Consider the following 12191-nt stretch of genomic DNA (forward strand, 5'->3'; position numbering starts at 1 on the left):
GTCTCACTGATAGGCATCGTTGAGGTATTTGCTTTTGAAAATATCTGAACCTTGGATTCAAGTGACCACTTGAAAGAGGTGGTTTGTTGAACAGAATCCTGTAAATGCTTTTAGGTGCTGCAGGTTCATGCTGGAATGCAGGTGGACAGTGGATGAACAGAATAAACAGAAAGAGCAGTGACATGCTCAGGGAAGAGGAGGGGAACGGAGGAGGTGGAATGGGGGGACAGAGGGATTTTGTGTGTAATGCTACAGCAGAAAGGAGTGCTTTCCTCCGAGACTCCCAGCTCCAAGGCAGGGCACCAAAGGCCGTCTGACTGGGTTGAATCCTATTTCATCAGTTACAGACTTAACACATTTTGTGATCTTGCTTTGCCTCCATTTTTCTTACCTGTAAATTGGAGATGATAGTCTTACCTTTGATATTGTAATTAGAAAGGTTAAATGAGTTGTTTATAAACTGGTGGGCATAATGCCTGATATGTGGTCAAAGTTTGTTAAGCACTTAGTGGAAAAAAATACTGATTCTTCTTGGTTTATTTTTTTTTTTTTAATAAATAACCCTGTACAAAAATGGATTGCTCTGATATTATCATGTACTTTTTTTTTAATTATTATTTTTTTATGATCTTATCATATACTTTTAAGAAACATTGTCATGGGCAGTTTGTGTTGTGGGTAAAGGGAAAAGAACAGAAGTCATTAAAGCTTTTCTGTCAAAAAGTCCATACATGTCCATTCCAGCATCCCTCATTCTGTTGCCATGTCAGAGAGAGTCCTTTGAGACAGCAGGGGAGAGGGGACAGGATATTTTAGAGGTTTAGAGATGTTAAGGAACGTATCCAGATTTCCAAATCTAGCCCGCAAGTATATTATAGCTGAGTTCTGCTTACCGTAAACCTGTGTAATTGTCTCTGTATTACGCACATGAAAAGAGTGGTGGTAGGGAGGACGTGCAATGACAGTCTGGAATGTCATCAAGCATTAATGGTCTCTGTCAGCAAAGCAGCGGTATTCGTAATCTTTAAAATGATGATGAAGCTTTACCTCGATGCCATGATCCTAAAAGTGCATGGCAAGCATGGCTCTCATGTAAGCTCCTTTGTCTCTTGCTTTCTGTCTGCCTGGATGGCAACTGTAATAAGGGAAGTTGCTCTAACCAGAATGAAAATATTCACTACCCTATGGTAGATTTTATTCATATAAACGCTAAGAAGAGGTAAAAGCCAGCATTATGGAACACCTGGTTTTGATAAAAGAAAGTATGGAAAATATAGCTAAAGTAAGTGTAGCTCTTCTAGCCTTGGCAGGTTTTCAGGGTAAGTCTTTGGACTCATGAGTTGAGAGCATTTTCACTCTGTATCAAACCAAAACCCGAGTCTTTGAAGTAACCAGTGTGGATTTTCAGCCCCAGAAAGCACAGAGCATGTGTCAGGGCAGCCTGTCTGCTGAAGGATAAGGGATAGTGGAACAGGCGTGCAAGGACCGGTATTAGTGGTTATGTCTAAGCCAGAAGAAGGAGGCAGGAGTGTGCTTTGGTTTTGAGTCACTTAACCAATTACACAGAACTGAATTCTCAAACGTACATTCATTAAGTTGTTGAATACATTTTTATTTTCTGAATCTACTGATAAAGTGACTAGAGATATGTTAGTTGGTGTATGTGCTGAAAAGAAAAGACCCTGATGCTGGGAAAGATTGAAGGCAGGAGGAGAAGGGGACGACAGAGGATAAGATGGTTGGATGGCATCACTGACTCAATGGACGTGAGTTTGAGCAAGGTCTGGGAGTTGGTGATGAACAGGGAAGGCTGGCGTCCTGCAGTCCATGGGGTCGCAAAGAGTCGGACACGACTGAGTACTAGAGATACTAGACATAGGGGAGGAATGAGAACATTTGAATATTTGATGGAGGAGAAATTTAATCCGACTAAAGTAATTCAAAGTTTGCTTAAGAAAAGGGGATTTCGAAGAGTGGATTTTAAAACACCTTTAATTGCTTTTCTAGCCTTTGAATGTTCAGAAGTTTCGGTCACATACCTTTCTGTTTGGATAAATTTCATGTTTCACATTTCCTAAGTGTTTCTGTTTTTGTTTCTGTAGGATCAGGGGGGTTTGGGCATTGCCATAAGTGAAGAAGATACAGTCAGTGGGGTCATCATAAAGAGTCTAACAGAGCATGGGGCAGCAGCCAAGGTGAGGCCTCCCCCTTCTTACAGTCAGAAACTGGTGAGGAAGGGAATTCTGTCTGTAAAATCACTCAAAAGTTTCCATGTTTCCATCTAGGATGGACGGCTGAAAGTTGGAGATCAGATCTTGGCTGTAGATGATGAAGTTGTTGTTGGCTATCCTGTTGAAAAGGTACTTATCCAAAAGAAAGTAAATGGTACTGTGAACTCATCCTTGGAAATGGCTAAGTGTGTGGGGGTGGGGGTCAGTCATGGGATCAAACCTGTTTAGCTGTATTAGATATCTGCAAGGAAGAGAGGAGATTTGAAAAGTACTTAATTTCTACTTTCTGTTTTCTAATTAAGATGATAAGTATTTTTCCTGTTACCTGATAAATTCAGTATTCAGTGGGCATTTTTGATAAATATCATTTCAGTTTTCTTGAAGGAAAACTTCAAACTTCTAAACAAATGACAACTTAGTATTAAAACCAAAGGAATATTTTTAATGAATATTTGCTCCTGTGTTGTTTTTGTTCAGGAACTAAGTCATGTCTGTCTCTGTGACTCTGTAAACTACAGCACACCAGGCTTCCCTGTCCTTCAGTATCTCCCTGTATTTGCTCAAACTCATCTCCATTGAGTCGGTGATACCATCCAATCATCTCATGCACTATCGCCCTCTTCACCTCCTGCCCTCAATCTTTCCCATTGTCAGGGTCTATTCAGATGAGTCGGCTCTTTACATCTAGTGGCCAAAGTATTGGAACTTCAGCTTCAGCATCAGTCCTTCCAGTGAATATTCAGGGTTGATTTCCTTTAGGATTGACTGGCTTGATCTGCTTGTTGTCTAAGGGACTCTCAAGAGTCTTCTCTAGCACTGCAATTCGAAAGCATCAGTTCTTTAACACTCAGCCTCCTTTATGGTCCAATTCTCACATCCGTACATGATTACTGGAAAAAACATAGCTTTGACTATAAGAACCTTTGTTAGCAAAGTGATGTCTCTGCTTTTTAATATACTGTCTATGGATTTGCTTCTATAAATATCCACTATTTATATTGCTTTATAAACAGGTTTTAAAACTCAGACATTAAATTATTATAACTTTTAAGTGGATAAATAGTTGTTTATGCCTGAGTTTCTTCCTTCTCAAAAGTGATCTTAATACTGTACTTACTGGGAGTTTCACTTGAGCCTTTGGTAAATGCTAGAAAAACAAACAAACAAACAAACTGTGTTTCTTTGAGATTTGGTGGGTCACTGTGTCCATTTATACATTGGCCAGCAAGGTGCTTAAATCATTTTAAAATTCAGTTTGTGTTATTTTGGAGGAAAATTGCTTCACAGTGTTATGGTGGTCTCTGCCATACATCAGTGTGAATCAGTTATAACTATATATGTATCTCCTCCATCTTGAGCCTCCCCACCCCCAATTCCACCCCTCCAGGTCATCACAGAGTGCCAGCCTGGGCTCCCTGTGTCATATAGCAACTTCCTGTTAGCTATCTATTTTATACAGGATAGTATAAATATGGCAGTGCTACTTTCTCAATTTCTCCTAGCCTCTCCTTACCCACTGTGTCCACAAGTCTGTTCTCTATGTTTGCGTCTTTATTTCTTTCCTCTAAATAAGTTCATCAGTACTAGTTTTCTACATCCCATATATATGCGTTAATATATGATATTTGTTTTTCTAACATCACTCTGTATAACAGACTCCAGGTTCATCCACCTCACTACAACTGATCTGTTCCTTTTTCTGTCTAAGTAATAATCCTGTGTGTATGTGTGTGTGGTAACTGCGATTTCTTTATCCATTCATCTGTCAGGATGTCTAGATTGCTTCCTTGTCCTAGCTCTTGTAAATAGTGCTGCATTGAACATTGCGGTACATGTGTCTTTTTGACTTGTGGTTTTCTCAGGGTATAAACCCAGTAGTGTGATCGTTGGGTTTTATTGCTGGGTTTTTATCTGGTAGTTTTATTCCCAGTTTGTTAAGGACTCTCCATACTGTTCTCCCTCGTGGCTGTACCAGTTTACATGTCCACTGACAGTGCGAGAGGGTTCCTTTTCTCCACATATTCTCTAGCATTTTTGCTTGTGGTTTCTTTTGTTTTTGTTTTTTTTAATAATGGCAATTCTGATTGGGGTGAGTTGATACCTCATTGTAGTTGTGATTTTCTTTTCTCTAATAATGAGCTATATTGATCATCTTTTTATGTATTTATTGGCCATCTTCTTATATATCTTCCTTGGAGAAGAAGATATCTTCTTTAGGTCTTCTGCCCAGTGTGTGATTGGACAGTTTTTGTTTTTGTATTATTGAACTGTATGAGCTGCTTGTGTATTTTGGGATTAATCCTTTGTCAGTTTCGCTTGCAGTTTTTTCTCCCATTCTGAGGTTTGTCTTTTTATATTATTAATAGTTTAGTTTGCTATACAAAAGCTTTTAAGTTTAATTAGGCCCCGTTTGTTTATTTTTCTCTGTTTCCAGTACTCTAGGAGGTGGGTCAAAGAGGAGCTTGCAGTGATTTATGTCAAAGTGTGCACTGCCTATTTTCCTCTTAAGAGCTTTATGGTTTCTGACCTTACATTTAAGTCTCTAATGCATTTTGAGTTTATTTTTGTGTATGGTGTTAGAAAGTGTTCTCATTCTTTCACACGTAGCTGTCCAGTCTTTCCAGCACCACTTTTAATAATTGTATAGGTTTTATTCTTTAACCCACATGTGTGTGTTTTTAACATTCCATTTGGCTTGATTCTTCTCTTGCATAGTTTTCTTTATCTTGCTTTTAGCATAAATGTTCCCATTTTATTAAAAATGTTTATGTAAGCTGCTTCACGTTGTCTATAGAAACAGAAGTATGGCATTGAAACATGTGAAATGTCATGTATGAAACGAGATGCCAGTCCAGGTTCAATGCACGATGCTGGATGCTTGGGACTGGTGCACTGGGACGACCCAGAGGGATGGTATGGGGAGGGAGGAGGGAGGAGGGTTAAGGATGGATTTTCTTTTAAAAATTTAAAATAAATAAAAATTGAAAAAAAAAAAAAGAAAAAGAAACAGAAGTAGTTCATTTCAATCACTCGGTCGTGTCCGACTCTTTGTGACCACGTGGACTACAGCACACCAGGATTCCCTGTGTATCACCAAATCCTGGAGCTTGCTCATACTCAGTCCATCCAGTCAGTGATGCCATCCAACCATCTTATGCTCTGTTGTCTCGTTCTCCTCCTGCCTTCAATCTTTCCCAGCATCAGGGTCATTTCAGATGAGTCAGGCCTTCAGGTCAGGGGGCCAAAGTATTGGAGCTTCAGCTTCAGCATCAGTCCTTCCAATGAATATTCAGGACTGATCTCCTTTAGGATGGACTGGTTGGATCTCCTTGCAGTCCAAGGGACTCTCAGGAGTCTTCTCCAAAACCACAGTTCAAAAGCATCAATTCTTCAGCACTCAGCTTTCTTGATAGTCCAGCTCTCACATCCATACATGACTACTGAAAAAACCATAGCTTTGACTAGACAGACCTTTGTTGGCAATGTAATGTCTCTGCTTTTTAATATGCTATCTAGGTTGGTCACAGCTTTTCTTCTGAGAAGCAAACATCTTCTAATTCCATGGCTTTAGTCACCATCTGCAGTGATTTTGGAGCCCAAAGGAATAAAGTCTGTCACTGTTTCCATTATTTCCCCATCTATTCTCCATGAAGTAATGGCACCAGATGCCATGATCTTCGTTTTCTGAATGTTGAGCTTTAAGCCAACTTTTTCACTCCTCTTTTACCTTCGTCAAGAGTCTATTTTTTTTTTTCACATTTTTTTTCTTTTTTTTTTAAATTTTATTTTATTTTTAAACTTTACAATATTGTATTGGTTTTGCCAAATATCAAAATGAATCCGCCACAGGTATACACATGTTCCCCATCCTGAACCCTCCTCCCTCCTCCCTCCCCATACCATCCCTCTGGGTCGTCCCAGTGCACCAGCCCCAAGCATCCAGTATCGTGCATGGAACCTGGACTGGCAACTCGTTTCATACATGATAGTATACGTATTTCAATGCCATTCTCCCAAATCATCCCACCCTCTCCCTCTCCCACAGAGTCCAAAAGACTGTTCTATACATCAGTGTCTCTTTTGCTGTCTCATATACAGGGTTATTGTTACCATCTTTCTAAATTCCATATATACTGTATTGGTGTTTTTCTTTCTGACTTACTTCACTCTGTATAATAGGCTCCAGTTTCATCCACCTCATTAGAACTGATTCAAATGTATTCTTTTTAATGGCTGAGTAATACTCCATTGTGTATATGTACCACAGCTTTCTTATCCATTCATCTGCTGATGGGCATCTAGGTTGCTTCCATGTCCTGGCTATTATAAACAGTGCTGCAATGAACATTGGGGTACACGTGTCTCTTTCCCTTCTGGTTTCCTCAATGTGTATGCCCAGCAGTGGGATTGCTGGATCATAAGGCAGTTCAATTTCCAGTTTTTTAAGGAATCTCCACACTGTTCTCCATAGTGGCTGTACTAGTTTGCATTCCCACCAACAGTGTAAGAGGGTTCCCTTTTCTCCACACCCTCTCCAGCATTTATTGCTTGTAGACTTTTGGATCGCAGCCATTCTGACTGGTGTGAAATGGTACCTCTTAGTGGTTTTGATTTGCATTTCTCTGATAATGAGTGATGTTGAGCATCTTTTCATGTGTTTGTTAGTCATCTGTATTCCTCTTTGCTTTCTGCCATAAGGGTGGTGTCATCTGCATATCTGAGGTTATTGATATTTCTCCCAGCAATCTTTATTCCAGCTTGTGATTCATCTAGCCTGACATTTCACATAATGTATCTGCATATAAGTTAAATAAACAGGGTGACAATATACAGCCTTGATTTACTCGTGCTCCTGTTTAGAACCAGTCTGTTGTTCCATGTCCAGTTCTAACTGTTACTTCTTGACCTGCATATAGATTTCTCAAGAGGCAGGTCAGGAGGTCTGGTATTCCCATCTCTTTCAGAATTTTCCACAGTTTGTTGTGATCCACACAGTCAAGGGTTTGGCACAGTCAGTAAAGCAGAAGTTGATGTTTTTCTGGAACTCTCTTGCTTTTTTGATGATCCAGCAGATGTTGGCAATTTGCTCTCTGGTTTCTTTGCCTTTTCTAAGTCCAGCTTGAACATCTGAAGTTCATGGTTCACATATTGTTGAAGCCTGGCTTAGAAAATTTTGAGTATTACTTTGCTAGCATGTGAAATGAGTGCAGTTGTGTGGTAGTTTAAACAGTCTCTGGCATTGCCTTTCTTTGGGATTGGAATGAAAACTGACCTTTTCCAGCCCTTGACCGCTGGTGAGTTTTCCAAATTAGCTGGCATATTGAGTGTAGCACTTTCATAGCATCGTCTTTTAGGATTTGAAGTAGCTCAACTGGAATTCCATCATTTCCACTAGCTTTGTTCGTAGTGATGCTTCCTAAGGCCAACTCGACTTCAAATTCCAGAATGTCTGGCTCTAGGTGAGTGATCACACCATTGTGATTATCTGGGTCGTGAAGATCTTTTTTGTACAGTTCTTCTGTGTACTCTTGCCACCTCTTCTTAATATTTCTGCTCTGTTACCATACCATTTCTGTCCTTTATTTTGCCCATTTTTGCGTGAAATGTTCTCTTAGTATCTCTAATTTTCTTGAAGAGCCCTCTAGTCTTTCCCATTCTATTGTTTTCCTCTATTTCTTTGCATTGTTCACTTAGGAAGGCTTTATCTCTCCTTGCTATCTTTGGAGCTCTGCATTCAGATGGGTATGTCTTTCCTTGTCTCCTTTGCCTTTAGCGTCTCTTTTCTCAGCTATATATAAGGCCTTGTCAGACAACCGTTCTTCCATTTCTTTTTCTTGGGTATGGTCTTCATCACTGCCTCTGGTACAATGTCAGGAAGGAACCTCTGTCCATAGTTTTTCAGGCACTCTGTCTATCAGATCTAATCCCTTGAATCTCTTTGTCAATTCTACTGTATAATTCTAAGAGATTTGATTTAGGTCTTACCTGAATGTTCTAGTGATTTTCCCTACTACAGGTAGGGAAACTACAGGTTCTTCAGTTTAAATCTGAATTTGGCAATGAGTTCATGATCTGAGCCACATCTATTCTTATTTTTGCTGATTGTATAGAGCTTCTGCATCTTTGGCTGGAAAGAATATAATCAATCTGATTTCGGTATTGACCATCTGGTGGTGTCCTTGTGTAGTGTCTTCTCTTGTGTCGTTGGAAGAGGGTGTTTCCTATGATCAGAAGTGGGTAAAGCACCCCATATTCTTCTAAGGTTGTAAGGATCCAGAGAAATGAACAGTATTAATTAGAAATGTTACAAGTGAAAGCTCTTTCTTATATAATGAAGAATATAGTCTGAAGTAGACTTTTTGGCCTTAATCAGTATCAGGAAATTTAAAAAACTAGAAACTGCAGCCATTCTTTCTTGACCTCTTGAGTCCTGGCAGGGAAAAAGTTTGCCTCTGACTCTTCTCTCAACCATAGATGTTTCCAATTACAGCTATCATAGTGGCTTTTTTTGTGTGTAAGTCTACTAACTTGCCTTTAATTTTATTTCTCCTCCACCCCAACCCCCTGCCAGTTTATTAACCTTCTGAAAACTGCAAAGACAAAAGTGAAATTGACGATTCGTGCTGAGAATCCAGACTCCCAGGCTACTACTTCAGGAACTGGTACAGCCAACGGAGAGAAAAAGAGCAGCCCCCAGTCTCCAGTGGCCCCACCGTCTAGCTCTCCGGAACCAGAGCCCATGCGAAGTAAGGGCTTGTCTCATGATGGTTCTCACACATGGCATGTTCAGACTCGGTATCAAGTCCCTGCTTGGGAGCCATCTGCCTGTATGTAGTCCACTGCTTGATAGGCTGTAGTCCGACAGCATTTTGGTGAAAGGATGGTACAAAGAGAAGGGATCTGGTGCTGTACATTAACCAGCCATAGAACCTTGGGGAACCCATCCAGCCACTCTAAGCCTCTGCTCACCCAACTCTAAGACAAAGGAGTGATACTCTTTGCTCTCCAAGGACCTTTTGCTAAGAGTATCTGTGACTCCAGGTATCTTACTAATACATGAGAGATCTCATTTTGTACATTCCTTGTTTATACTACTGAATAAGTAATGTAACTTCTTGGAACATCAGTATTCTCATTTTTAATATGGATACAATGATACCACTTCATTGGTAGAATCAACTTTGCCTGGCACTATATCAAACTCCTAAAATGTTGCTCATTGCCACATGTACACAGTGGATATGAGTTCTTCCTTTGGGTGTAAACAGCAGATACTGTTGAAGAGAACGAAGTAGATGAAATGGTTGGATATGGAGCTTGGGCTGACCATTTCACATGTCATTGAAATGTCAGTCTCGTACATTGAGGCAAATTATTCCTTTGAGGTTCTTTTTCAGAAAAATCACACTGATTTTCAGTAAAAGAATACATTTCAAGCTTTGTGGCATTTAAAAAAAGTAGTTAAAAACACTTTTTCTGCATTTGGAGAAAAAAGCTCTTTTAGTTTCTAAACTGAAACTTTCAGTTCTTTTGACAGGTTTTTAATGAAACAGCAGTTTAAAACATTTGTAATATAATTGGTTTAAAAGTCTGTTTTTATTTTTATTTTTTTTCTAATTTTATTTTATTTTTAAACTTTACATAATTGTATTAGTTTTGCCAAATATCAAAATGAATCCACCACAGGTATACATGTATTCCCCATCCCGAACCCTCCTCCCTCCTCCCTCCCCATACCATCCCTCTGGGCCGTCCCAGTGCACCAGCCCCAAGCATCCAGCATCGTGCATCGAACCTGGACTGGCAACTCGTTTCCTACATGATATTTTACATGTTTCATTGCCATTCTCCCAAATCTTCCCACCCTCTCCCTCTCCCACAGAGTCCATAAGACTGTTCTATACATCAGTGTCTCTTTTGCTGTCTCGTACGCCGGGTTATTGTTACCATTTTTCTAAATTCCATATATATGCATTAGTGTACTGTATTGGTGTTTTTCCTTCTGGCTTACTTCACTCTGTATAATAGGCTCCAGTTTCATCCACCTCATTAGAACTGATTCAAATGTATTCTTTTTAATGGCTGCATAATACTCCATTGTGTATATGTACCACAGCTTTTAAATTGAAGTATAGTTGATTTATGATGTGTTAATTTCTGCTGACTCAGTTGTATATATATGTGTGTGTGTGTGTGTGTGTGTGTGTACATATATATATACACGCATTCTTTTATATTCTTTCCATTAGAGTTTATCCTAGTACATTGAATCGGAGAAGGCAATGGCAACCCACTCCAGTACTCTTGCCTGGAAAATCCCATGGACGGAGGAGCCCGGTTGGCTGCAGTCCATGGGGGTGCTAACAGTCGGACATGACTGAGTGACTTCACTTTCACTTTTCACTTTCATGCATTGGAGAGGAAATGGCAACCCACTCCAGTGTTCTTGCCTGGAGAATCCCAGGGACAGGGGAGCCTGGTGGGCAGCCGTCTATGGGGTTGCATGGAGTTGGACACGACTGAAGCGACTTAGCGCCTGCAGCAGCAGTACATTGAATATAGTTCCCTGTACTATACAGTTGGACTTTATTGCTAAAAAATCTTAAAGTAATAAACATCTAATGGAAGTAATCCTTTATTTAGAAAGACTGAATAATTCTCTAAAATGTTAAAAAATATAGTAATTTTGTAATTTTTCAATATTAAGTTGATCCCTAAATAGCATGTCTGTAAACATATAAGATGCTAAATGGAAACATAGCATAAAGGAAAATATCTTTCACCTCTTCTTACCATTTCTGGAGCAAGAAACTAGTCTGCCTCTGATTCCTAAAAAGAACGTTTTCTCTAAAGCTAATCTATCAAGTCTACCAACTTTCTCTGAATATGCTATTTGCTTATGAATATTTCTTTGAATATGCTTTTTGGTATATCACTAAACGTAATATGAAGACTCTCATACAGCAGAGTATGAGATTATATTCTCCTTATTTTTTCATAATCCAATCTTATTTATTTAATTTTGAGCATATATGCACCAGTATTTAATATTCAAGTTTATAACACATTGAGACATTAAGAAACAAACTTCCGGTGGGGCTCACTTAATGTGTTATAAACCCAGATATTAAATCTGGTTGCATGTATGATTTGATTACAAATTTGATTACATAAGGAGAAAACCAAATCAGAAACCTAAAAAGCCATGAGTGGCAGGCACCATGACCAGAATTACTGATGTTCTTTATGTTTTGTCTTCCCTGAATGTGAGTTAGGTCTCCACTGCATATCTCAGTTCTAAGTTTTACGAATCAAAATTTCTTAAGAGATTTGTTTGGCTCCCATGAAACAGAATATCAGAGTGAAACTAGCAGCTGAGTTCAACTCTGTTCTCATTCCTTTTACCTATTATCTCCAGTAATTAAAGAAAAATACAGAATAGTGCAGAAAATAATTTACAGGTAATTTTGTACCCACTACACTAAGGTAACAATGATGATGTAATTATTTGTTGGATGGTTTTAAACACAACTAAAAGATTACGGTGGAATCGAAGTCTTCTTTGTCCCCAAACTCGGGCCCATGTTTCTGCTCCATCCCCCAAGGCAACCAGTGTGGTGAGTTTGATGTATATGCCTTCTGACCAATTTTTATTTGTATTTCACTTTAAACTTACTTTTAGGTACAAGCAGGTCGTCAACACCAGCAATCTTTGCTTCTGATCCTGCAACCTGCCCCATCATCCCAGGCTGTGAAACAACTATTGAGATTTCCAAAGGGCGGACAGGACTGGGCCTGAGCATCGTTGGGGGGTCCGACACACTGCTGGTGAGGGTGCAGTCAGAGATGCTCCACATATGCAGCCTCTTCAGTGGTCCCTGAGAGGTCACTGCAGGGAAATTGCCATCAGCCGTATGAAATGAAATACAAAGACTTAGGCAGTGTACCATTTCTTGTTAC

At 39.5% G+C, this 12191-nt stretch overlaps 1 protein-coding gene across 13 annotated transcripts in view; it reads left to right on the forward strand.

The window, feature by feature from the left end:
- Nucleotides 1-12191, forward strand: part of MPDZ (multiple PDZ domain crumbs cell polarity complex component) — a 176160-nt gene that overhangs the window by 146068 nt on the left and 17901 nt on the right. For all 13 annotated transcript variants that reach the window (XM_019965939.2, XM_019965938.2, XM_019965943.2 and 10 more), the window contains 4 exons: nucleotides 2103-2195; nucleotides 2286-2360; nucleotides 8803-8977; nucleotides 11914-12059. In XM_019965939.2, coding sequence (XP_019821498.2) covers nucleotides 2103-2195; nucleotides 2286-2360; nucleotides 8803-8977; nucleotides 11914-12059 — 489 coding nt within the window. The remainder of the gene's footprint in view (nucleotides 1-2102; nucleotides 2196-2285; nucleotides 2361-8802; nucleotides 8978-11913; nucleotides 12060-12191) is intronic.

This window comes from Bos indicus, chromosome 8 (assembly GCF_029378745.1).
Source record: "Bos indicus isolate NIAB-ARS_2022 breed Sahiwal x Tharparkar chromosome 8, NIAB-ARS_B.indTharparkar_mat_pri_1.0, whole genome shotgun sequence".
Lineage (NCBI taxonomy): Eukaryota > Metazoa > Chordata > Mammalia > Artiodactyla > Bovidae > Bos > Bos indicus.